General features: G+C 39.2%; 6 protein-coding genes and 1 non-coding gene across 7 annotated transcripts; 3 read left to right on the top strand and 4 right to left on the bottom strand.

The window, feature by feature from the left end:
* Positions 1-897: 897 nt before the first annotated feature.
* Positions 898-1,787, bottom strand: Cbr-hpo-16 (the record flags this gene model as incomplete). Its single annotated transcript, XM_002634435.2, has 4 exons — positions 898-1,195; positions 1,298-1,446; positions 1,488-1,619; positions 1,662-1,787. 4 exons carry the CDS (start codon positions 1,785-1,787, stop codon positions 898-900), a joined length of 705 nt encoding a protein of 234 aa, XP_002634481.2.
* A 220-nt stretch (positions 1,788-2,007) lies between these two features.
* CBG10739 lies at positions 2,008-3,055 on the top strand (the record flags this gene model as incomplete). Its single annotated transcript, XM_002634434.1, has 5 exons — positions 2,008-2,065; positions 2,111-2,624; positions 2,684-2,789; positions 2,845-2,927; positions 2,977-3,055. 5 exons carry the CDS (start codon positions 2,008-2,010, stop codon positions 3,053-3,055), a joined length of 840 nt encoding a protein of 279 aa, XP_002634480.1.
* Positions 3,056-3,276: 221 nt separating this feature from the next.
* Positions 3,277-6,080, bottom strand: CBG10738 (the record flags this gene model as incomplete). The annotated part of the gene is made up of 5 exons (XM_002634433.2): positions 3,277-3,387; positions 4,320-4,498; positions 4,639-5,002; positions 5,811-5,882; positions 6,012-6,080. The coding sequence occupies 5 exons, from the start codon at positions 6,078-6,080 to the stop codon at positions 3,277-3,279; spliced, it is 795 nt and encodes a 264-aa protein (XP_002634479.2).
* Positions 6,081-9,922: 3,842 nt separating this feature from the next.
* Cbr-aat-8 lies at positions 9,923-14,064 on the top strand (the record flags this gene model as incomplete). The annotated part of the gene is made up of 8 exons (XM_045236092.1): positions 9,923-10,018; positions 10,063-10,146; positions 10,953-11,199; positions 11,271-11,728; positions 11,788-11,894; positions 13,174-13,270; positions 13,417-13,687; positions 13,874-14,064. The coding sequence occupies 8 exons, from the start codon at positions 9,923-9,925 to the stop codon at positions 14,062-14,064; spliced, it is 1,551 nt and encodes a 516-aa protein (XP_045094347.1).
* Positions 10,502-10,573, bottom strand: CBG28729. Its single transcript has one exon. It is a non-coding gene (tRNA).
* A 1,138-nt stretch (positions 14,065-15,202) lies between the features above and the next one.
* Positions 15,203-18,065, top strand: CBG26473 (the record flags this gene model as incomplete). Its single annotated transcript, XM_045236093.1, has 10 exons — positions 15,203-15,298; positions 15,343-15,426; positions 16,135-16,381; positions 16,429-16,717; positions 16,762-16,885; positions 16,945-17,051; positions 17,152-17,248; positions 17,296-17,566; positions 17,878-17,937; positions 17,989-18,065. The coding sequence occupies 10 exons, from the start codon at positions 15,203-15,205 to the stop codon at positions 18,063-18,065; spliced, it is 1,452 nt and encodes a 483-aa protein (XP_045099083.1).
* A 744-nt stretch (positions 18,066-18,809) lies between these two features.
* Positions 18,810-24,939, bottom strand: Cbr-zag-1 (the record flags this gene model as incomplete). The annotated part of the gene is made up of 7 exons (XM_002634431.1): positions 18,810-19,090; positions 19,742-19,913; positions 20,033-20,410; positions 22,525-22,707; positions 22,961-23,062; positions 23,114-23,683; positions 24,769-24,939. 7 exons carry the CDS (start codon positions 24,937-24,939, stop codon positions 18,810-18,812), a joined length of 1,857 nt encoding a protein of 618 aa, XP_002634477.1.
* Positions 24,940-26,946: the final 2,007 nt, after the last annotated feature.

A 26,946-nucleotide genomic window follows, 5' to 3' on the forward strand; every position in this document is an offset into this window, starting at 1 on the left:
AACCCAAGTGAGCGTATCGTCGGTCCAGCAGCGAAAACACCTACGACAAATAGTCATTAGTTTGATGATCTTTTACGGAATGCTCACTTGCTAAATATCTCATTTGCTTAAATAGTCACACTTGCTAAGTTTCATTTGTTAAATTTTGATCATTCGCTAAAAATGAACAACTGGAAATTGTGCTGTTACTTAGGAATTTCAGTCATTTTTTACTGATATTCTTTTCAGAATATCCCAGGTTCTGTTTTTTTTTGTATTTCAGGCTTAGGATGTAACGCCCGTTTCCGCTAAGGAATTTCAGCCTAACTATAAGCCTTCAATTTGAACAAACCCTCTATTTAGCAAATGATCAAAATATAGCAAATGAAATTTAGCAAGTGAGACTATTTTAGCAAATGAGCGAGTTTGGCAAATGAGCATATTTAGCAAATGAGCATTTAGCAAAAGATCATCAAACTAATGAGTATTTGCCAACACCTACGGACCGTAGGCTACGGTTTTTTATTTGAATAAATACATGCTCCTTCGAAAATTAATTTACTATGACCAACGCACTTTTAGCAGTTTTTCTACTTTGAAAGGAAATTCGACAGATTATTCACGAGAATTGAAAAAAAAGCAAACTATTTGTTCAAATAAGGCGTAGCTGTTTTCGCTTGATTTCAGCCGTCATCGCCACCGGAAAAGAATAATATGAAAATGTTTCGAAGCCTGAAAAAATTAGAAATTTCGAATCTCAATTTTCCTCAAAACAACACAAAGGGTCTTCCAAAAATTCACTCGGAAATGCTGTAAGATAAATGAATAAAGCGAGAAAAATGTACAAATAAAGCGATAAAACCAAAGAAAAAGCCATGAGATTCACAATCCAGTATATTTACACAAAAAAAACATCAATTAGATTGATTTCTTATCAGCAGAAGTATCTGGGGAAGAAACAGCGGTTTTAGTTTCCAGATCATGAATGTAGGTGGCACGTGGATACTTCCTTTTGAGTCCTGGCCATTGGACAATAAGACAATCGACCATTCCGAGATAATAGAGAATTCCACCGGATAGCGAGAGCTTTTTGACACGACAAATCGATTCTTCGTAGATGATAACGGTGTCGATGAGGCGGATCATGTCGAAGAATGCAGCTGCGAGAGCGATTGGGATGCATGTTCCAGGGCCGTTGAGGAGCACGAGATCTGGTCTGGAAATTGGTCAATTTTAGAAAAACAAATTAAAATTAAAATTAAATTAATTAATGTGAAAAATTTATTACTTTATTTTGTGCAGAAAATTGGTTGCTTACCGAATATTGTAAATCAATTTCACAGCGAACACTGTCGCATGAAACGTTGAGGCAATCGATGTGAAATAGGATTGTCCGACTTCTCGAGCTCTAGGAATTCGTTCAATGACAAATTTCTCATTGTTTCGAGACTTTTCGTGCTCTTTTGCCTAAAATTCATTCATAAGCTGAAGAATAGGACTCCTTTAACCTTAGCCTCGCTGATTGTATCCGTATCCGCTATGATATAAGTTCTCGTCTCGAATTCTTCGCCGAAATGCTTGATAAGCTCGAACATTTCTGTGGTGTGACCTCCTGAGCCGAGTACTGCACATAGTGATGCCTAAAAACCGGTACTTTCAGATTACAAGAGTATTTTTAAAACCTTCTCTTTTCTCGGCTTAATTTTCGCCGAATGATTGGAATGCCGCACTTGAAATGCCATGAACGCTGTCAGACATAGTACACCGAATAGAATTATAGCTGTGACAAAGAAAAAGAAGAAGAACATCTGATGAAATCGTGCAGGAACGTCTTCGGAGCAATAACAAAACGTGGTATTGCGCGCCGTAAATCGACAATGGAAGAGGAAATGCGAGGCCATGCGTCCGTGTACTCCTCGAGGAAAACAGGGAATTGAGGGAAAAAAAATAATTTTTTGCACTTTTTAGTTGTTTTTGTCAGATTGTGGAATATTTCACAAGTGAAAAACCTTTTATAAATTCTTTAGAATGCTGTCTAATTATCAAGTATTCGTAAAATCTACCAGGTTGTTGCTAAACGAAGTAGGTAATTTTTTCATTTTCATTTTTCTATTTTATCTCAATTTTTCAGCGGCATTATCGACAAAACCGTCAACATTTGTTCAAGATTTCAAGCTAGTGAAGAGTAGAGAAGTAAAAGCACCGCCCAGGTATCCAATTTTCGCCACAAAAGAGAAAGGAAACCTGAACATGGCTCAACAATTCGATTATCTTCTAATTTTGGATTTCGAAGCGACATGTCAAGAAAATTCCCTTGGACCGATGCTTCCGGTTCAGGAGATTATCGAATTCCCAGTCGTGCAACTATCCACGTCTGATTGGTCTGAAATTCGACGTTTCCATCAGTATGTTCGCCCGACGGAATGCCCAAAGCTCAGCTCGTTCTGTACGACGCTGACTGGAATTATTCAGGAAATGGTGGATGACAAACCGACGATTTCGAATGTTCTAGAAAATTTCGACGAGTGGATGAAGGAGGATTCTAGGCTGGAAAAGGGGAATTTCGCATTTGTAACCTGCGGAGATTGGGATTTGAAAGTGGCGCTGACGAATGAGGCGAAATTTAAAAATTTGAAAATTCCAGAGTAAGTCATAAAAGTCAATAAAAAATTCACCGTACACCACCTTTAAACCCAATTTTCAGGTACTTCACCCAATGGATCAATGTCAAAAAAGCCTATGCAGCACATACAAATCATTTTGCCAAGGGGATGACTCAGCTGCTAAAAATCTATGACTTGCAGCATAAGGTTTGTAGTTTCATCGGTTTTTTAAAAACATTTTTCCATGATTTCAATCTTTCAGGGCCGCCATCACAGTGGAATCGATGACGTCGCGAACATTTGTGAAATCGTTCGTTGTCTGGGCAAGGACGGACACAACTACAGGTGACTGTTGCCTGAATTCCTTTCTAATTAACCTTCTTTTGTTTTATAGAATCACAAGTTCTTCGAATCAGACAACTGCATCAAAACAACAACGGTTTTTCAGAGAGGCGCCGAGGAAAACTAAATAAATGACCTCGATTTTTGATTTGATTTGATTCTGTTATTGTTAATTTTTTTGTATTGAAATAATTTGTTGGAATTTCTTTTAATAAAGTTCACAAAATCTTTATTGCAAAAAGAATGTTGAGAGATTAAAAGGGGGAGCAGAGAGAAAAACATTGAAATGATGGCATCGACCCGTTTTTTTTTGTAACAAAATTCAGAAAAAAAGGAAAAAACGGGGAGAATCTCAAACAATATGATAACCTTTATCTTCTGGATTACTCGTTGGCGGTTTCGCGTCCTTTTTGTCACAGCTCTTGGCTCGTGATAGTCGTCGCCGGAGGGATCGAGCGCGTTTCTGAAAAAAAGATAAATTTGTGAGGAAAGCGCGAAATAAATAAGGGGGAATTTCGAGAATTTTCGAAAGCAAAATTGATTTTTCTGAAATTTTGGCTTCAAAAATTCAGCGATAGTTATTTAGAAGCTTTCGTTTCAGCCGTATTATCATTCTTTTCCGTCTAGACGCGTCTGCGATAAACCTTGCGGCTGAAAATGTATTCAAACGCGCATTATCGGGCCTTCAGCGAAAAGAGCGAAATGTTTATAATAAATGCATGAGAGCTTATATGAGCTTTTAAAACCGTACTACACAATTGTTTAATTTTTTGCATTTTCCAATTAATTTTCTGCTACGTCCTGTCATTTTTTGTTTGATTCTCATTATTCTATATTTTGGCCGAATGCCGTTATAAAATAGAAAAACATCTGAAAACGGATCAAATTAAATACATTCGAAGTACGGTATAAAAGCCGCATACACTCATTTAAAAATTGTTGCTTTTTTCGCTTCCCGACCGACTATGCGCCTTTAAATAAATTTTGTTCCGCAAGATTTGGCGGCAAGAATAATACAAAGAAGAGCTGTAGAAGAGAAAGTTCGGTGGTCGCGACCGAATTTCCAAAACGACAACTACCGTAACCTAAAAATATGTTTATTTTCCGGATTTTAAGTGTTTTCAGTCAATTTTTCACTGTCAACAATTTTTATTTTTAAACGTGTTTGGGAAAAATATAGTAAAACTTGTTTGTTCCTACTGGAGATATCGAAAGCCTGTCAACTGATAACATGTTGGTGATATTGTGATGAACCGAGATAATTGGCTCAAAGTTCGGGGCCTTCTGTTACAGGTTTAAAGCTTCTGGAAAACTCAACGAAAAACAGTGAAAACGCGAAAAAACCTGATAAAAATATTTTCCGGTTACGGTAGTTGTCGTTACGGTAAAACTCACAGCGATTCTCTGCACTGGTTGATAACCGGTCGTGTTAGAGTTCCAATAATGACAAATCATGACAGCGGTCAGGATGAAACAAACGCCAAGAGCAACCGATGCGAGCAGCATGAATCCCGATAAACCGTTTCCCAGACCCGTTCGAACCTTCATTTTTGAGTAGTGGTCCAGCCAGATTCCTGGAATGTTTTTGTATTAGAGCTTTTAAAATAATCTAATGAGGAGGGATAACTGAATGAAAGATTTGAAGGTTAGCTTTTTGACTCTTCAGAATTTCAGAGTTTTAAGAGATTTATTATAAAAAAACATGAAAACTCACCCGTGGTGATAACAGCCAACAAGCTTCCCACAGCAGACATGATACAAAAAACGAGCCAGAGTATGAGCATAGTTCTCCACCGATACCGATGCACAGCTCCTAATCCCATGGCTCCAGTAAGGAGACTAACAATAGCGGATACTGTATTCATGTGGCATGTAGACTGGTATTCCGCTTCATTTGGATATCCTGGACACGTAGTTCCATGAGCCAGGAAGATCAAAGAGATCAGAATCTCCGCGCGGCAGAGGTGGACCATAATCTGAGCATACTCTGTATGCTGGAATCCAGCTTTCTGCATCACTGTGTAGTTCTTGTAGCGTCGCCGTTCGGACGATGAGAATTCCTCTTCTTCTTCGGAAGTCTGAAAGTTTTGAAGTATGAAAGATGAGGAGGGATAACTGAATGAAAGATTTGCAATTGGATAAATAGACTTTGTTTTCCTTTTTATTTTCCATGTAGACTCATGTGACTTTTACTATGTATTCGGTGTCAGTCAGTGACGGCCTTGTATGGTGGGTGTGATCTGATTCCAGGGGGGATGGGTCAGTATGGGACAGCTTTTTTGAAAGATTGGGGTATTTTGAATTTTGATTTATTTTTCAACCATTAAGAAATATGATAACTACCCTGTAAGGCTTCCATTCGGTCGTGAAGTTTAGTTGACCTACCGACCAACACGCATCAAATTTTGGGCCGCCGACCAACGCACGAGTTCGGTCAGCTCGGTCGGCTGTCGGTCGCGTTGGTTGGCGGTCGGTTTGAGGTCGCCCTGGTGTACAACCGGCCGAAATGGAGGTTTTTTTCTCAAGGTACGGTACCAGGGAGTACGATATGCAAAAATGTATTTTTCAGTTGATTTTCGGCCATTTTGACCATTTTCAATCTTGACCAGTACTGTACCTCGAATAAAACTAGAGAGATTCATGGATTATTTTATAATGGTGAAGAGAAAAATTCAACATTCGAGATACCCCAATCCTTTCAAAAAGCTACGGCGGTCGGCCGGCGGTCGATCGGCGGATTCCTGGCCGACCGAAATGGGAGCCTTATTTCAACATTTTGAATTTCTTCCCCATTTCAAAAAGCCCATAACTCGCTTCATTTTCACCCAAAGTCTATAAAACTGGATTTTGTAGAGTGAGCATCTGAAAATCTCAAATAGCTCTTACCACTGGTCCTTGCATCAGCCTGGCGGATGGCTCCTCGAATGATGGTCGTAATAGTCCCATGCTTAGGTTTCGCTGAAAAAATTAAGAATTCGTTGAATTCCAGAGCGTTTCAAACATCAAACATTTCTAAATAATATTTACATCAAATGATTCTCTTTTCCCTAATATGAGTGTTATTGAGAATTGATCCTATCTACTCACAATGGAATCGAACTCGTGAAAGTACAACAGTTCGTCGGAAAACTCAACCGTTTTCTGGTCCTTTTCCATATTGATTTTAGGAGAGAAGGGATGAGTAAGAAAAGTGGAATGAAAACAATTGAAGAAGAGAGGAAGAAGGAATAGAGAGAGAGAGAATAGGAAAAAGAGACAAGAACCGGACACCTCCGGACAAAAGGCACGAGATTTCAATATGGTAGTAGACTTTGAACAAGATAAACAGGAAAAGGTTAACACTATTGATTTTAGATCAGATAAAGAAAATGTTCCTTGGAATGTTCTAGATCCAGCCAATTTCTGTATTGAAACTTCGAATCATTTTACCGTATTTGCTCTAATAGCCGCCCACTCAAACTTTTGAGCTGAATTATCTTGGCTCCTATGCAAAGTATCATAAATCTGTCAACTGATAAAATATTGCTGATATTATGAGAAATAATTCATCAGTTGGCAGATTTTCATAACTCTCATAGCCTATGAGTTTAGATATCTCTTACAGGAACCGAGATGATTGGGGTTGATAGAGAAGTGCCTACCGTATTTGCTTTAATAGCAGCCCACCATGTACCTGCACTTTGGGGTTAATTATCTCGGTTTCTTTGAGCTTTGAGAGATATCAAAAACCTGACAACTGATGAACTATTTATCATGTTATCACCAATATTTTATCAGTTGACCACTTATTGATATCTTTTACAGAAGCCGAAATAATTAAACTGGAAGGAACGTATAGTGTGGACTTCTATCAGAACGAGTATGGTAAGAAACCAATTTTTCTCAGAATTTTTGCCTGCTTTATTAAAAAGATTAGAATGACCTTATTTTTACAGAAAAAAAATGGAAGAGTAGGAGCAGCATTTGTATTTCTAGGCTACAAAAAAAAGTAGCGTTAGTTTTGGAAATAGAAAAATCTCAAGGAAACATTTTTTGGAAGCTAGACAAATAAATTTTGTTTGAAAATGAAATACGGCTTTCTTGAATTTTCATAAATAAATTTCGGAATTTTCAATATATCACACTTTCAGATACTAAAAGCTGGTGGTTCTTCAGTACTATAATTCTTCTGATAGAAGCCCATCCAAACCGTCATATTAGACCTCAATTATCTGGGTTCCTATAAGAGATATCAAAAATTTGTAAACTATTAAAACATTGATGATATTATGATAAACAATTTGTCAGTTGAACGTTTTTTAATATCTCTTACAGGAACCGAGTTAATTGAGCTCAAAGTTATTGATTTGAGTAGTCTTCTATTGGAGGAAATATGGTTTATCAAAACTTTGAGCTCAATTATCTCGGTTCCCATGAGAGATATTAAAAATTTGTCAATTGATAAAATATTGATGATATTATGATAAACAGTTTATCAGTTAATCACTTTTTGATAGCTGTTACAGGAACCGAGATAATTGAGCTCAAAGAGGAAACACATTTCCATGCTTTCAGAGACTAAAAGCTCTTTTGGGGGTCTTTCAGTAAAATATGTCTAGAAAATTCTGGAAATTCTGCTAGTGAATTAAAAAAAAACCTTAACGTCCAGAGCATAATTTAAAAAAATATGGAAGAACTGTAACCACTAAATATCAGGAGAGACTACACCACATATACAATACGAATACAAAACATGAGAATATGAAGAAGACGAGGAAAACTGTCGAATCGAAGAGAATTGAGAGAAGAAAAGAGGAAAAGAAGAAGACCTTTCGATAGTTTAAGCTTTTTTGTGGTGTTCTTCTTCTCTCTGTCTAGATGCCAAAAACTTGTTTAGTTTCTTTCCCCCAAACAGATGACAGATAAATGGACAGGAGGACGGAAAAAGGTGTATGATGGAAACCATTACACAATTTTTTGATTTTCAAATATTCAGGAACTTTCCATTCTTCTCCTTGGGGGAGGGCTAGTCGGTTGTTCTATGGGGAAGACAAAAAAGAAGAAGACAAGAGGAGGGGATGAAAGTGAAAAGTAGGTCACGCATTGTAAAGGAGTGGTCTACTGGCCACCCCCAACTACCGGTTAACTTACCAAGGCGCAAATCGAAAACGGCATTTTTAGAAGGGAACTTCAGATTGTGTTGAATCTCTGCCAGAACACACACACACCTCACACAAAAATATACAGAATATAGGAGAAAAGAATGGGGAGAAAATTCGGACGGAATCGGATGGGGGTATTGGAAAACGAGGAGATGATTCCCGTTGAAGATAAAAGCGGACGGACGAGGGCATTGCGGATCGTCTGTTTCGGAAGAGGAAATGGTATGGGATATGAGGAGAGTGCGAGAGAAGAAATATTTCGGATTTCATATATTGACAGGAAGAAGAACAAGAAGAAGCTTTTGATCCAGGTACACGTGTAGGCTAGAGAAATGATTGAGAAGGGAAATGGATGGCGCCATCGGAAAAGGGAGAAGAAGAAGAAAACCAACCTTCGAAAATGAAGACGAATTCGAGAACCATCTGTGACGGAGGAGAGAAGATGGAGAGACGACGTCATCTGAGACGCAGACATATCTAGACAGTTTAGGAATAGAGAATGGAAGAAAATAAACAACAAGTATGTAGAGAGAAACTGTCTGAACTTTGTTGAAATTTGAAATTCAGAAATTCAGAAATTCAGAAATTCAGAAATTCAGAAATTCAGAAATTCAGAAATTCAGAAATTCAGAAATTCAGAAATTCAGAAATTCAGAAATTCAGAAATTCAGAAATTCAGAAATTCAGAAATTCAGAAATTCAGAAATTCAGAAATTCAGAAATTCAGAAATTCAGAAATTCAGAAATTCAGAAATTCAGAAATTCAGAAATTCAGAAATTCAGAAATTCAGAAATTCAGAAATTCAGAAATTTAGAAATTCAGAAATTCAGAAATTCAGAAATTCAGAAATTCAGAAATTCAAAAATTCAGAAATTCAGAAATTCAGAAATTCAGAAATTCAGAAATTCAGAAATTCAGAAATTCAGAAATTCAGAAATTCAGAAATTCAGAATATCAGATACTAAATTTTTACAGAGTGCATTACCAATTCAGTTCTTTTGTATTATATTTCATTAAATTCAAATTTTGGTGGGATACCGTATCTTCTCTAATAGGAGCTCATCTTAAACTTCCCCTTTGAGGATCAGTTTGAGCTCAATTATCTCCGTTCCTTCAAAAGGTGTCAAAAAATGTCAATTATTAAATTGTTCATCATAATATCACCAATATTTTATCAGTTGACCGATTTTTCATATCTTTTACAGAAAACGAGATAAATTGGCTTAAAGTTAACAGGCCCTTCTAATACAGGTTTTTTTAGTTTCAGTTTTTTCATGCTGCCGCTTTTACAATCATCCCGATTTTTTTTGTAGGCCTTCTTCAGATTCACATTTTCCAGATTAACCCATTTCAATAAATTGAACTTGTCCCAATAATCATTTCCTGTCACACACCGACACAATTCGACACCATTCCGATGGAAATGAGAATGAAGAGACGCAGAGAGCGAGAGGAAAATAATCCAAATTAGTTGGAGAAAAGGAGCTGATAAGGAGCCAGCAGAGGAGCATAAAAACAAAAGAAGCAGGCTACTTTTTGGACAGCAACTAGAGAATATTATTTTTGAATTTTTTATTTCGCTGAACTCATTTTATAAAGTTTCCAATTATTGTAAAAAATCAGAAATCACCCTAATTAGCATTTCTTGAAACTGTAATTTTTCTCTCCTCTTGACCCCATTATTTTTCATCTTCTTCTTCTTTTTCCTCCCACCCACAAAAATGACGTATTTGTTTTCATTTTGACCCGAGAGAGAAGGGAAGAAATGGTTCTGAACTGTGTTGATTGGAATTTGTTTCATGTGATAATTTATAGATTTTCAGATAGAAAGAAAAAAATTTAAAAAAGGAGAGGAAATGGCCAAAAAAGAGGATAATAAAATTGGATTGATCGGAGCAACGGCGTATATTGTTGGCTCAATTATTGGAAGTGGAATATTCATTGCGCCAAAAGTGGAACTTTGGAATTTCTAGGCCACCGAAAACCTTATTTTCAGGGAATTGTGCAACATGCTGGATCCGTCGGATTATCATTGATTATTTGGGTGTTTTGTGCACTTTTGAACATGATCACAGCTATTGTGAGTTTTAACTGCTTTAACCTTGAAAATAAATATTACAACTTCTGAAAAATTACTGTTTCAAAATTTTCGAAATTCTTAATTTTCTAATCAAAAAATTCAAAAAACAAAAATTCAAAAAATAAAAACTTCATAGAGACATCGAAAATTCAACAATTTTTTGAAAGACCAAGAGAATCCAAGAATAAAATAAATACAAAACATCTCAAAAATACAGACTTTCTGAAACTCTGGAATTTCCAAGAATTTCAATTTTTTGAAAATTCAAAAAAAGCACATGACAAAAAATTTGATTTGTCTTGAGCGAAAAAACATATTTTCCATTTTTAGTCATTAACAAAATTTTTAAAAAATTCTCCCCGGCCGGGAATTGAACCCGGGTCTCGCATGTGACAGACGCGGATACTCACCACTATACTACCGAGGACACGAGTGAAGAGCGAGGTAGAAAACGTATATAAAACATGATGAAAGTCTCTTCTCAAAAACGTCTGTTTGTCCCAACTAGGGTTTCCATTTGGGCGGGTGAAGAAGCGGGCTACCCGCTACCCACCCGGGGGCTCCCACCCGCGGCCCCCCGCAATTAAATGCGTGTGAATTTTAATAAAATTTTAAAGGATAATCACGTATTTTCCAAGAAAAACTGAGTTTCTGAAATCAAAAAACTACAAAAAAGAATATTTTCCTCACGTAAATATTCGCGGGGGGTCGACGGGGGGCCGCGGGGGGTGAGCCCCCCGGGTGGGTGCGGGCGGGTGAATCGCCCCCCAAATGGAAACCCTAGTCCCAACGTCCGTTTCTTTCAGAACTACATCGAACTTGGCACAAGCATCCCAGAATCTGGAGCCGATTTAGCTTACATTGATTATATGGGCTGGACGCCCATTGCATTTTCCCTTCTCTGGCTATCTCTACTCATTCAAAGTTCATCATCAGCTGCAGTTTTATATCTAACGTTTGGAAAATATTTGGTCCAAGCCTTGGATCCTATTTATTGTTTTTCGGATGCCACTGCTGATAGTGTAGCAAAACTTTTCGGTTTCGGATTACTCTGTAAGTTTTTAAAGTTGCGTAAGCCATCATTTCCTGTCCCCTCGCCCGTAATTAAATCACTTTCTTATCAGTGTTTCTCACACTGACCAACATGTTCTCACTTCAAAAATTCGCATCTCGAGTGCAAATTATATCAATGTGCTCCAAGATTTTCGCAACAGCGATTATCATAGGCATCGGATTCTTCTTCATCGTCTTTCGTGGTGCAACGTCACATTACAGTAGTTCGGAAATAATGAAAAACAGTAATTGGAAGCCAGGGGCAATTGTTTTGGCGATTTATCAAGGGAATTGGGCGTTTGGAGGATTTACGACGCTCAACTATGGATCCGAAGAGATTCAGATTAAAGATTTTAGAAAGTGGGTGGACATCCGGACACACCAAAAAAACCTGAATAAGTTTAGAACTCTAACACGTGCCTGCTTGGGAGGTCTTTGTATTTCTGCAGTGATTTATGTTCTCGTCAACGTTTCATATTTTGCAATATTGACACCTCAAGAAATAATTGATTCTTCTGCGGTGGCTACTGTAAGGGGTTTCCTCCAGCTGCCGTAATCCTTCTTCCAACTACCGTAATCCTTTTTCAGACATTTATTCAAAAAACTGTTGGAAATGGTCCAGCATTTGCAGTACCCGCTGTGGTTGGATTGCTACTAATTGGAACTTTAAATGGCGATGTTTTCAGTTGGAGTAGGTGAGTGTGGCCTAACTTTTGAATTTTTGGGATAACAGTCCCGTTACAAGGGAAACGTTTCCAGACACCGGTAGAGAATTTTCTCAAAGTTTAGTCATTGGTACTTTTAGACACGCTGATTACAGAACTGAAGTCAGTTTTTCCACCAACGCCCCGTGAAAAAGGCTATGAGCTCTGGAAGTGATTTCAGTACTAATTTGTCACTTATGGAGTCAATGTTTGAAACGGCCGATAAGAGTTTTTTTTTGAAAATTATCGAATGTAGTCTGCATTAGGGTTTCCATTTGCGCGGGTAAAAAAAAGAGCCGCCCGCCACCCGCCGGGGGGCTAGCACCCGCGGCCCCCGCGGCCCCCCGCGATTATTTGCGTGTGTGGGGCAACGGGGGGCCGCGGGGGGTGAGTCCCCCGGCCGGGTGCGGGCGGGTGAATCTCTCCCAAATGGAAACCCTAGTCTGTATTTTTGATTCCTTTACATTCTGAGAAAAAAGTCGCCAGGAGTGCCAAAAAAAAGGCGCCCCGTGGCATTTTTTTATAATTTCGAAAACTTTTCAAAAGTGCTAACATGACTTCTAAAGTTTGTTAAAGGTGGGGGGACAGGAGATTTTTCGTAGTTTTTTTGTAGCTAGAGTATGCATTCTACCTTCACGGTGTACAACACTTAATGTCACTCTGCGTACAGCTGTCGTCCTCGCCTTTATGTATGAAATCGGGCGTGCGCTTTCTCTTTGCTCGCGTGGTTCAGTCGGTAGCGGCGCCGCACCCTCAATCATCGCCCTCACAAGTTCAACTCCTCGAGGGGCATCTTTGAACGGAATTTCGAGAACAGTATTTTTTCATGTCCCCCCACCTTTAAACTATAAAATGAGTCTTTTCACAAGATTTGATAGCCTATATTCCTCTAAATCACAAATAGGTGATTTCTTTCGAAACTTCAATAGATCATAGTTCTTTGAAAAATGAACAAAAATGGCACCATGCCTACAAATTTTTAACTTACCAGCCTGTTTGCCGCACCTCCGGCGCTTCAAACAGTTGGCTGGTGCGCCTTCGGCGCGATTTAATCCATATCTTTTACTGTTCGTCGCTTCGCTCCTCTGTCTTACTCAAAGGGTCACGTAAACATATTTTATTTCAAATTTTTGAACGTGTTCGGACAAATCGAGAAAGAGAAGCAACTTCATTCATTTATATAAGAATGATCAACCGGTGTCTGAAAACACTTCCTTGCTAGAATCTCAGGAAAGGCACTTCGTATTTGCAATTGACCCAGTTTTTGCAGGTACATGGTCGCCGGTTCACGTCGCAAAATGATGCCCACCTGCTTCAGTTTGATACATGTTGACAATGACAGTCCAAGGATTTCTGTCTTTTTTCATGTGAGGCGATGATTTTTAAAATTTGCTTTGTGGACTGGGAAATGGAGCTAGGGAATGGAGCTAGCTTGGCCAACCACGGATTTTTAGGTCATCCAAGAATTCTAAGCCCGCGAAAACCGTATGACAGATAATTTAAAAATTTCCAGACACTCACTTCTATCATCTTCGCTTTTCTCGGAGACACTGACCAGCTGGTTGACTATCTTACAGTAACCGGAATGCTTACCACAATTTTTGCTCTGGCAGTTTTAGTGATAATAAAATGGAAAAGGATGCCGATTGCAGCGGATCCTGTGCAGTACAGTATATTTTGGCCAATTTTAAATCTTGTCATTATGATAGCATTATTGGTGATTCCAATTGAACAGGATGCCATTTCATCCATCATTGGATTTGGCATGTTTTTGGCAGGTATTGGTAAGTGTGATTTAAAATAAAATAAATGAATGCACTGTATATGACCTTGTCGGGGGGAAGAGTAGGTGATAATAAATTAGATAGAGAGTCAAAATTGGGATATGAATTACCGTGGAAACAATTGGTAATTGAGATTCTGAAATTCAAGTTTTTTGAATTTAATGTTTTAACAAATGCAATTTTCAGTTGTCTACTTCATCGTCAAATTCATTGTGACCCATTCAAAATTCCTTCTTCTGATAGACAGTGCGTTTGCTACTACACACCGGTTTATCACCTTGCTAAACGTTTTGTTTTTAGAAAAACTAACCCATCTTTGCCAAATCCTAACATGGACCATAGTGGATTCAGGACCCGAGGAGAAGACTCGTCTCTAGAAAACTTGGTCACCTTAATATTTTCAAAACGGGTATCTTTTTCAACAAAACCTATCCTGGGGTCCCCCAAACAAACCGTAAAAAATGGAATCGTCGTCTTCTTTTTGGCTCATTTGATCATTAATGGAAGTGAACAAAATGCCGACATCAATCACTAGAACACATGCTCATGAGACACCTTCTGTCTTCACACCGATGTCTAATTCAATAAAAATTGTCTCTCTGTGTGTCTGTTTGTCCATTGTCATTATTAGAAAAACAATTTATTAGGCAAATAGTGAGTAGTAGAGAAAACGATTTTGAATTGCAAAAAAAAAGATAATATATGGAGTAGTAAGTGGTTCTTGGACCCAAAAAATGAGCAACAAAGCAATGGGAGAGAATGAGAGAAACAACTAATTGCCCATTCTAACAGGTTCTCAGTTTTTCAAATTTCAGTCGTGCATTTTCTTAGTGCAGAAATTATTTTCTTCAATTATTATGATTCTATCAGTTTGCAGACCTTCTTTAGATTTACATTTTCCAATTAATCAATTCTGAAAATTTTGAACTTTTCTCAAGTCACATTTCCTGTCATAAATTAGTCGGTGAATTTAAGGGCGTTTATCGAAAAATCATTTGTTGATAAGGCCCACGACAGTGGCACACCCCGAAGCAATTCGACACTTTTCGATGGATATGAGACGCAGAGAGTGAAAGGAAAATAATGAAAATTAGTAGTAGGATAAAAGGAGCTGATAAGGACTAGAAAAGGAGCATAGGCACCACAACCTGATTTTCAAAATAGATTTTTTTTCTCTCATCTTTTCTGGAAGCCCATTTTTAAATTTTCAGCAAAATATCTTCTCTCGTACTGAGTTACACACCCTTTTATACCAGATCTCAAAATTCAAATTTTTATAATTTTGCACAAATTGTTTCTTTTCCTGAATTCTTCATAAAGTTTCCAATTACTGTAGGAAATCAGAAATCCCTTTAATTAACCTTTCTTGAAACTGTAATGTTTCTCCTCTTCTTCTTTTCCTCTCAATCAAGAAAATGAAGTTTTTGTTTTCCTTTTGACTCGATTAACATTTGTTTCGTGTGATGGTCTATAAATTTTCAGATAGCAAAAACAAGGAAAACGCATACACAAACAATGACGAAAAAAGAGAATAACAAAATTGGGTTGATCGGAGCAACGGCGTATATTGTTGGCTCAATTATCGGAAGTGGAATATTCATTGCGCCAAAAGTGGAACTTTGGAATTTCTAGGCCACCAAAAACCTTATTTTCAGGGAATTGTGCAACATGCTGGATCCGTCGGTTTATCATTGATTATATGGGTGGTTTGTGCTCTGTTAAACATGATTACAGCTATCGTGAGTTTTAAATTTTTATCCTGGAAGCCTCTGAGTATATCTGAGATTTCCCAAATTTTGTTTCCGCCTGAAAATGGCTTATTTCAAAGGTGAAAATATGAGACATTCAAAACATTTGATTTGAAAAAGATTGGAACAAAATTAAGTTATATCAAAAACTCAAAAAAAAATTCGCATCGAACTGTAAAACTACAGTACATCTGTAGGCTATTTCAGACCTAAGCTCAAATATTATTTCGTTTTTGAATTTGTCCCTATTTTCGCTTCGAGATAAATATAAACATAACTAGGATAAATGGAGTTGGATAGTTTTTATTTTTTAAGTGGGTCCACTGAAAAATAGGAATTTTATAATTCAAAACTTTCTAACAGTAAGAATGTTCGGGCTCATTTTGAAGCCAAAATAATTAAATACTCAAAAAGCAATTTGAGAAAGATTGAAGCAAATTAAATAAGGGTAATTTTCTCCTAATTTTGTTTGAAATATTGTGAACGCAATCGAACTGACAATGAGTGTTTTTGGGTTTTTCAAACAGTTTTTAGCTTCAAAATAATTTTCGGGGGCTTAAGCGTGAACCAGACGAAATTTCGTTAAACTTGAAATTTTAAGTATTTCTAGGTGGGGCTAACAAAGAATGAAAGTTGAATCTTGGTCAGATTCTTTTCTCAAAAATGCCTGTTTATTCAAATGTCTGCGATTTTTTTTAGAATTTCATCGAACTTGGCACAAGTATCCCAGAATCTGGAGCCGATTTAGCTTACATTGATTATATGGGTTGGACGCCCGTTGCGTTTTCGCTCCTCTGGGTATCTCTACTCATTGAGAGCTCTTCATCAGCTGCAGTTTTATATCTGACTTTTGGAAAATATTTGGTTCAAGCCCTAGATCCTATTTATTGTTTTTCGAATGACACTGCTGATAATGTCTCGAAACTTTTTGGTTTCGGATTACTATGTAAGATTTTGATAAAGTTGTCATCATTAAAATTATTTTCTTATCAGTATTTCTTACACTGGCCAACATGTTCTCACTTCAAAAATTCGCATCTCGAGTGCAAATTATATCAATGTGCTCCAAGATTTTTGCAACAGCGATTATCATAGGCATCGGATTCTTCTTCATCGTCTTTCGTGGTGCAACGTCACATTACAGTAGTTCCGAGATAATGAAAAACAGTAATTGGAATCCAGGGGCAATTGTTTTGGCAATTTATCAAGGGAATTGGGCGTTTGGAGGATTTACAACACTCAACTATGGATCCGAAGAAATTCAGATTAAGGATTTTAGAAAGTAAGTGGACATCCGGACACACAGAAAAATTGAAATTAGTTCAGAACTCTTCCACGTGCCTGCCTTGGTGGTCTTTGTATTTCTGCAGTGGTTTATGTACTCGTCAATGTTTCATATTTTGCAATATTGACACCTCAAGAAATAATTAATTCTTCTGCGGTGGCTACTGTAAGGGGTTTCCTCCAGCTGCCGTAATCCTTCTGCCAACTACCGTAATACTTTTTCAGACATTTATTCAAAAAACAGTTGGAAATGGTCCAGCATTTGCAGTACCCGCTGTGGTTGGCTTATTACTGATTGGAACTTTGAATGGCGATATTTTTGGTTGGACAAGGTGAGTGCCCTAACTTTCAAATTGTTGGGATATTAGTCCCTATGGGTTTCATTTACAATTGAAATTATTCGGAAAAAGGTTCGTGACCCAGTTTTTGCAGGTACATGGTCGCCGGTTCACGTCGCAAAATGATGCCCACCTGCTTCAGTTTGATACATGTTGACAATGACAGTCCAAGGGTTTCTGTCTTTTTTCATGTGAGGCGATGATTTTTGAAATTCCCTGTGACAATTGAAAATTTCAGACATTCACATCTATCATTTTCTCTTTTCTCGGAGACATTGACCAACTCGTTGACTATCTTACAGTAACCGGAATGCTTACCACAATTTTCCCTCTTGCAGTTTTAGTGATGATAAAATGGAAAAAGATGCCGATCGCAGTGGATCCTGTGCAGTACAGTATATTTTGGCCGATTTTGAATCTTGTCATTATGATAGCATTATTGGTGATTCCAATTCAACAAGATCTCATTTCATCCATCATTGGATTTGGCATGTTTTTGACAGGTGTTGGTGAGTGCGATTTGGAATGAAATATATGAATACACTGTATATGACCTTGTCGGGGGAAAGAGTAGGTGATAATAAATTAGATAGCGAGTCAAAATTGGGACATGAATTACCGTGGAAACAATTGGTAATTGGGATTCTGAAAATTAAATCTTTTTTGAATTTAAAGTTTTTATGACTGTTTCGAAAATTGGGTAATGGATATTTCAAACTTGGAGATTCTGAATTTCGGAAATTCGATAATGCAAAGATCTAGGCTTTCCAAAGCGAAGTTCCGATATTTCGAGGATTTTTAAGTTCCCCAGATTTTTCAGTTGTCTACTTCATCGTCAAATTCATTGTGGCCCATTCGAAATTTCTTCTTCTGATAGACAGTACGTTTCCAATGAATTTCTTGATTTCGAGCTAAACTTCTTGATTTTCAGAAAAACTAACCCATCTTTGCCAAATCCTAACATGGACCATAGTGGATTCAGGACCCGAGGAAAATACCCGTCTCTAGAAAACTTGGTCCCCAGAAATATTTTCCAAAACGGGTAGTATCTCTTTCATCGAATCTATACTGGGGTCTCTCAAATGAACCGTGAAGAATGTAATCGTCTTCTTCTTCTTCTTTTTCTTCTTCTTTGGCTCATTTGACCATATCTGGGCCTGAACAAAATGCCGACATCAATCACTAGACCATATGCTCATGAGACACCTTCTGTCTTCACACCGATGTCTAATTCGATAAAAATTGTCTCTCTGTGTGTCTGTTTGTTCACTATCATTATTAGAAGAACAATTTATTAGGCAAAAAGTCTAGAAAACGATTTTGAATTGCAAAAAAAAAAGAAAAACAGGGTTACACGAATCAGTTAGTGGTTGTTGGTCCCAAAAAATGAAAAACGATGGACAGGTGAGAGAAAATGAGAAGAGAAAACTAATTGCACCATTTTAGAGTTTTTGTGTTGTTTTTGACTAGGTATTGGGTCACTTCACAGAAATGAATAACTGGGATTATAAGAAAAGCGAAGAGCACATGCACCGGCCAAAGGATAAGTGAAGTAGGGAGAAGCGAAGCGAAGGAGAAATCACGAATTATGAAAACATGACTATATTTTTCAAAAACTGTACATATCAAAAAAGCACCAAAAGTGAAGCTGCTATATAAGGCAAGAAACTGGCACAGCCAGGATTTTAAAAGAACTAATAACCGAATAGAAAAGGGGAATGCTTTAAAAGGAATGCTTTAAAAAATATGAGATCAATTTGGGGGTGGCGTGTTCGAAGAGGATGGGCTAACAGTCAGACTTCCATTGAGAACGTCAGATTTTGGTGACGTGGCTCCCGGTTGCTCCCTGTACGGTTTGCAGTACGAGTATCGGTGGTTCATGTGCTGACTGTAGCTTCCGGAATGGGAGAATCGTTTGAGACACTTGTCACATTGGAATGGTTTCTCGCCAGAGTGTAGACGTTTGTGCTCGGTGAGATGGTGCTTGTGCTTGAACGCCTTTTCACAGATGTCGCATTTGTACGGGCGTTGGCCTGGAAGAATGGAAAAGTTTGAAATTAAAAAAAAATCAAACTATGAAGGTTTTTATGCTAATCGTCCAATCTAAAATACCGTAAAAGCGTAGCCTAATTGTCCACTTTGAGCCAATTTATATCGATTCTTGTGAGAGATATCGAAAAGTTGTTAACTAACAAAATGTTTTTGATATTATGATAAACATTTTCTCAGTTGACAACTTTTTGATATCTTTTACAGAAAATGAGATATATGCGCTCAAAGTTGTATGCTATCGGGCGCCCTTCAAGGTTCGACCGCTTGGCTCAGTCGGTAGTGGCGGGGCGCCCCAAACTGGTTCAACTACTAGAGGAACAAAAATTTGAGAAAACTTTTTTATGTCCCCCACCTTCAAAAACGACACGTCTGTCTGTAAATCTGTTTATCCTACTAGGTAATAATCCTTAATTATCCTCCCACCCACCCCATCCTCCTGTGTTTCAAAAAGCAATGATCTCAAAGATACATACAGCTGTCCCCCTGTGTCTATTTCCTCAATTAGATTAGTCTCCTTCCAAATGTCCCATCCTTCAATTAATACGATTGCATCACCAAGTATCCAAACACACGGGTGTCTCTCTTATTGTCACCCCCGCTTTAATACCCTCTAATTTTCGTTTTGTACTCACCAGAATGCTCATATTTGTGTCGAGCCAGCGAACTTTGCTTTCCGAACACCTTGTCGCACTGGTCGCACGAGAACAAGCCTTCTTCCTCTTTCAGCGGTGTCGAGGAGAATTTCAGAAGCTTCGATTCGTTGGAGCATAGGGAGGAAGCGTCGTCTTCGGAGGATTTTTGTTGCTGAAAGAAGAACATTGAATATCAAATTAGCTTTATGGCTCTAGAAACCAAGACTGTGTAAATTGCGGCTGGCCACGTCCGGCCGTGGCACAGCCTTACTGAAAAATTCTAAAACTTACATCTAATGCTTTCTCCAACGCTGAAAGACTTGCAGAATCCAGGATCGATGGATACTGTCCAATAAACGATGGCCAAATCGATGAAGAAGTGCTCGATACTGGACTTTCCTCTGCTTTCACTGGCTTCTCCTCCTCTTCCTCTTGATTCGTCACGAATCCATTTCCAGCCTGCCTCAACAACTCCTGGATCACTCCACCAGTCTGATCGAGAAATCCAATAAGCTTCTCTGGAGACCATTCAGGTTCTGTATCCTCCGTGGAAAGTGTCAAATCCAGAGGTGTCTCTTTGCCATCTTTTGAACCGAGAAGACCATCGTGATCCATCACCTCCTCGTCAGCTACCCTATTCTCGTTGTTGCGTAGTACGGATGATTCGTCCTGAAATGTGATGGATTAAGGGTTGATTTGAAAGAAGAAGTCAATCCCCCTATATTGAAAAAGTAAAAAAAAAGACGGGAAAGAAGAAGAAGAAAAGGACAAAGAAGCTCATTAGCAGGTGCTGCCTCTACTACTGCTTCTTCTTGTGCTTCTTGTGCCGTCCACCAAAAACACTCGAATTCATTTCATTTCCATTGATGGGTCCCTCTCTCTCTATTTTCTCTGATCCTCATTTCTTTTCACCGAAAGCCCTTTGAGTGGGAAAACGAGAGTGTGAGAGCGGTGGACGACCGGCGCGTCCCATAGTGTTGGTCAGGAAAGGAGAAGGTAAATTGAATGACACAAATTATGCAAGACAAAGGGGAAATTGAACGAGGCGAGCCTTGTGTCTTCTTCTTCTTCCCATTTCGTCCGCGTCCCATCTTTTCACACGGATACTTCTAGACTGCCAGAAGCGACCCCAATATTGGGTAGATGTATGTGTATGTGTCAGGCAGGAATAAATTGATGAGGAGGATTGGAAGAGAAAAAAAAACAGAGAAGGGAGCAGCCAGTTATGAAATTTAGGGAAGGGTAGGTGCACTTTAATGTTTACTAGAAAAATCAGGGCCCGGCCTGGTCCGGACCGGTCCTTGTATTTTTGAAGTTTATAAAACAGGAGCCAGACTGAAGTGATTTAAAAAGTGATAGAGTCTAGAGGATACATCAAAAATCTGAATTTCGGTCTAAAAAGCAATTAGCTGAAATTTTGACTTTCAGATATTTTTGACTTCTAGCTGTCGCTTTTTTCTAGGAGAGATGGATAAATTTGCTTGAAAAAGTGTTACAGCCGAATTTCAGACTATTTTCAGAATTTCGGAATTTCAGAAACTTCCAGGCTAATCAAAATCTGAAAAATTTATGAAAGCTACAAAACATGAGCTGTTGTCTGGTACAGTATGCTACACTTACCCTATAACATGTACTAGAAGGGCCCCTAACTTTTAACTAATTTATCTCGCTTACTGTAAAAGATATAAGAAATTTGTTAACTGATAAATTGTTTATCATGATATCGCTAATATTTTTTCAGTTTACAAATTTCAGATATCTCTTATTGGAACTGAGATGATTTATCTCGTAGTTGACGGTTTGGGTCGCCTTTTATCAGAGGAAATATGGTAATTAGATTTACACAACATAAACTTTTGCCAGGTACAGTATCCTACAGTAATACATCAAAGTGTAATTTCCGATTCTAAACCTCATTTTCTATCATACTCCTAGCTTCTCCTTTTCCATATTATCTTCTTATGTCTTATCTCAGAAAACCAATCTATATATCGGAGCAACATCTTGAGATGGGGGTGCTCAGGTGGCAACAAGCCATTTCTCATTTAGTATCATCCTATTATAGTCGTAGAATAACCCGAAGAAGAACCCATCGTCTTTTATGAGCGTCGACAGATGCTCCTCTCCTATTCATATTCGACAATATCTTCGCCTGCCTGCCTGCTTCATTCTCATTCTCCTCTGCTCATTTTCCCCCGTGTCGTCGTGTTTTAGAGGTGCCCCTCGTCTCCTTCTCCTAATTGGATCATCCCCAAAAGTATCACATGTGGCTTGTTTGGGCTTCGCGTTTCAAGGAAGGTGTGAGCCCTTAAAATCTAAAAACGGGAATCTACTAGGGCCCGGAAGCTATATGGTACTGTTCTACCTCCCCCCATAAATATTCATAAAAAGCGAGCAGGTGTCGAATTAGGCAAATTCGATAGGAGGGGGCTCTTCATTTACAACCCAGTCATCCTGGCTATCCAAAGGACGTGAAATTGATGAATTGATATTTCGAAAGTGAGGGGAAGCCCAGAGATGCCTCCTGGCTGCTTCAACCAACATGATTTATGGCTCACCTGGAACTGACAGGAGAGCCAGCCTATCCCCAAAAACTACCAAAACAAAGAGGGGGTAATTAAGTCAAGTTTGGGACCACGCGAAACTACCTGACCCGTCTGTCACCTATTCTTCTTCATAATAACCGGTTATGGCCTCTCCTAATCCATTATAATCTAATTGTGTCATTTAATGCGCGAAAACATGTGTCATGACCACCCGGTGGTTCTATTCTCCCCACTAACCTGAGAATTGCTGCTCAGGCTATTGTTCCCATTCTGAAGGCACTGTTGAGCCCAGACGGCCATGAGCTGTGCTGGCGTTTGCCATACTGTAGGTGAGGTTGGCGCCATGGCAGACGACCCACGTGGCATGCTCGGCAGACGATTGCTGCGTCGTTCCTTGGCTCGGGTGTTTTGGAACCAGACCTGCAATATTTTCTGTCTTTGTTGAATGGGGTGGATGTATTGGAATTGCGGTAAAATGACGAATGTAACGACACCCCGAAGCACCTGCGTCCTCTTCTTCTGAAAAAGATGTGATGTATGTACACACAGATGAGCTACTTGAAGAAGAGCACATGTGTTCCCCTATTTCTTCCACCTTGTGGGAAAATCTTTTGTTTCCGATAAATCTTTTTGTCATAAAGTTGTGCTCCCAAAAAAAAATGCTCCTCCTCACCTGAACAACTCGCTTATTCACTCCGATTTGTTCGGCTACAGCGGACAGCTCGTACTTTGATGGGAAGGGATTACGCTTGAAATGGTTTTGAAGAATGGCTACCTGAAATTATATAAAAATTGGATAGGATCTTCTGAATAAGCTAACAAGTACCTGAGAGTCATTCAAGAAGCTTCTGGATCTCAATGGCCTCCAATCTGGGGATGCTTTTCCGTCTGATCCATTTACAATCAGGTCATTCCCATTTTGTTCCAGTGTTGGTGACACTGACACTGATACCGATACCGAAACAGCAGGAGTTACGGATTCTTCTGAGACCGATACCTCTTCTGATTTCACAACAACTTCTGCTTCTTCTGGAGTCTTTTCTGCCGTTGTGGACCCCTCTTCCGGCTCATCGACCACCTCGACTTTTGGCTCAGGGGTTGATGGTTCTTGTACAGAAGATGGTGGAGAAGTGGCGGTTGGGGAGCCTCCGTTTTCCAAATTCTGAAGAATATTCGCCTGGAGGAGACTCATATAAGCATTTTCCATATTATTGGCTTGAGGCAGGAAAGACACTTGAGGAGTTTGCAATTGAAGCATAAGATTTCGATACATCATCAGTTGATATGGATTGAAGGGAGTGACCATTGATGGCGATGCCGTTTGTACACACTTCTTACTGCTCATATGCGAGGAGTACGATCCGGAATGCGAGAATCGTTTATGACACTGTTGGCACTGTAAAAATTCGAAAGATTAAAAGGTTTTTGAAGGAAGCCAAAGAAAATAAAAAGGAACAATTTATCACACGGGCGGTGTGTCGGGTGGGCCGCTTTAGAAGGTACGGGCCCACTGGGACCGATAAATCTCAAAACAGTGGATCACGTACTAGGGCCCAAGGCTGGCTTGTTTATTGCACCCAAAGGTGCATTTTTTAGGAGAGGAGAGTCCTAATATAGATGGGAGCCAATGGGGGCTAAGTGGGAGGGGAGGGCAAAGGGAGCAGGTGAGCCGGAAACGAGGGGGCGGAGCCCAGGTGAGCCCGCAGCGACCAATAGGAGGAGGTGAGAGGTTGTCGATGAGCCATATAAGGTAGATGGTGTCGATAATACTATATTGAAAAGCATTTTGGAAAGCCCGGGTTGCCGTAAAACCTCTAATATAAGGGCGCGTTTAGGGTATCAGGAAAAGGGGACGAGTTTGAGTTTATACAAATCAAACTTGAAAAGTTTGGGATATTTTTTTTGAAACGTTTTTTTCTAGATTTTTGGCACCTTAACTCAAGAAGTAAATAAATTGGTAATCTTCAAGCTCCATTTTGAAAGTCAACGACTTCCAAGGTAGATAACACTATTTGGGTTCTTTCCTTTTTCTCTGGCTACTTTAGCTTCTCGAAATTTTTCTTTTACGTACTCATCCACACCTCCGAGCACCTTGAAAGTGGCTCCTCCTGCTCACTCAAAACTTTACTCTTCTTTCTTCTTTCCTCCCTCTCCCGCTCCTTTTTCAACAAGAAGGAGAGGAATTAATGAATGCCTTACGGGCATCTATACGTTTTCTTCCCTTTTCACACCTAGGATTTTTTCGAAAGTTTACCTAGGCCCTCCCAACAAATGGCTTCATTGTTTCTTGTCCCTCTATCATCATTAACAAGACATGACAAGAAGTGGAGATGGGGGACCGCGGCGAAAACATTACGAGAGGTGCACACAGGTATATGTCGCCTCTCCTTGTCATGTCCGCGGGGGGACATTGATAAATTGGTTATCTGGGAGAGCAGGAGGGAGTTGCAACAGGTGCTTGGACTAGCACAAGACACCTACCTCGAATGGTTTCTCGCCCGAATGAATTCGAATGTGTTCCTTGAGATGATGCTTGAATTTGAACGCCTTCGTGCACTCGGGACACTTGAATTTCCGAAGAGCCTCGTCGGTGGTGGATGGAATTGATAGGGATGTTGGTGTGGATGGTAGAGCTTCGGCGATATCTACCATCGTTTATACCTGGAATTTTTTTTAATAAAAAAATATATTTCGGACCTTAAGACTGGAGATTGGAGGGGTGGAAAAATAAATGTTCTTCATTCGAATCTTTCAAGAAACTCTTGAAAAATACGGAGAAGAATAATCTAATGAGTGGACAGAAGAAGCAGGAAAAGAAGGCACTCAGAAAAAATGAACAATGGGTAGTCGCTGAGAAAAGAAGGAGAGAAGGAGCATGAGCACCTTGATGAGTTGGAAAGATATGGAAAGTTTTTTTGCTCCTTACTTTTTAAAGGAGCACAATGAGAGAGCGGAAGCCGAGAGCATCCCAATAATGGGGGTCCCTCCCGAAGAAAAGAAGAAAAACGGAGACGGGGTGGAAAAAAGAAAAAAGGCACGAAAAGGTGCCAAATGAAGGGAAGATGCACACCTAGGGAGGGGAGCGGTGCCTCTTGCCGCAGGGGTCCACAGGCAAGGGACCAGACGACGTGAGAAGAGAAGAAGGTCTCCAGAAGAATGTGTGCAGTCTCGCACATAACAAGAGATGAGCAGAAGAAGAAGAAGCGCACATGAACCTCTGGAGAAGAGTCTGAGTGTCTCAGTGGCTCTTCTCCTCCCCATCTCTACACCTGCTACGTAGGCTCCGCCCACAATCGGATCAGATGGAAGGGTGAGAAGGCACCTTACTGTAGTTGAGAAGGAAGATAGAAATGAGGAAAGGAAGGGCGCGCATCGCGACAGATGTGTGCCTCCTGCTGCCAGGAGGAAGGACCTAGAGACTCCGCCCACTGCCTTTTGGGACATGATCAGATACCCCCGAAGAGCAAGGAGGAAATGGGGGCGGAGCTTAAGGAGTTGAGGAGGAGTTTACGAAATTTTAGAGGGAGAGAGAGTGGAGAGGGAGAAGAGAGAATGCGGTAAAACAAGGTTAATGAAAATCAGGGTGTCTCTAGAACTACCGTAAAACCCGTGATCGAAAGGTCTGTTCACTTTGAGCTAATTTTTCTCGTTTCCGGTCGAAAATATTAAAACGTTGTCAACTGGTAAAATATTGGTGATAATATAATTAACAAATTAACAGTTGCACATTTTTTGATATCTTTTGAAAGAGCTAAGATAATTGAGCTCAATCTAGGGGCCCATTCTACTACAGGTTTTACGGTATAGAGATTCAAAATTACAGATAAAAATTGAAAAATTAAGCAAAAAAATGGATTTTAAAAGTTAAACTTTGTGTATTTTGGATATTTGAGGACGAATCTAAATTTGAAAGGTTCAAAAGGCCCACAGAGTGTCCAACTAAGGACCTGGGGACCCAATAACTAGGTTTTATATTTGATCTACCATTTTATAGTTGTGACCTACCTTCCTAAACAACCCATCTGTCCAAAACGCTTGAAATTATTAAGGTTCGTCAAGCCTAAAAATTATCTGTCTCTTGGAACCCAGTGCCTTGAAACTAGAAGTACTAAAACTAGAATTTTTAGGTACCTATGCCCCCAAGATCCTGATTTCCGATCCCCCACCATGTGCTTCTACTCAACTCACTTCTTCTAGTTCTTCCTCCACATCTGTTCTCAATTTCAGAACACACACATAGGGTTGCTCTTCTTCTTCTTCTCCAACTTCACCAACCAACCAACACTTATTAAATTTAATGTCGTCGGCTCATCCCCACGACGGCTCCACACAAAACTCGGTCGTTTTAATTATTTAGGTGTTTTTCGGCAAGTTCTTCTTTCCCTGTTTCTCTTATCCCTATATCTCATGAGGTGTACAAAACGAGTTGGAGCACCCACATTTTGAATTCGTCCAGAAGGGATGAGCTTCTCACGGATGATGATGATGATGAGTAAAAGAAGAAGAAGAAGGAAAAACAAGGAAAAAGAAATTCATGGAAAAGGAATAAAAGGAATGAATATCTGTGTATATGTTTTTGGTGGGAGGGTATCATCAAAGTGATAACGAGTAATTAGACCAGTGAAAGTAATATGTATGGACGGTAGACCCGAGAAAGGA

Source organism: Caenorhabditis briggsae (assembly GCF_000004555.2).
Source record: "Caenorhabditis briggsae complete genome, chrIV, whole genome shotgun sequence".
Taxonomy (NCBI): Eukaryota; Metazoa; Nematoda; class Chromadorea; order Rhabditida; family Rhabditidae; genus Caenorhabditis; species Caenorhabditis briggsae.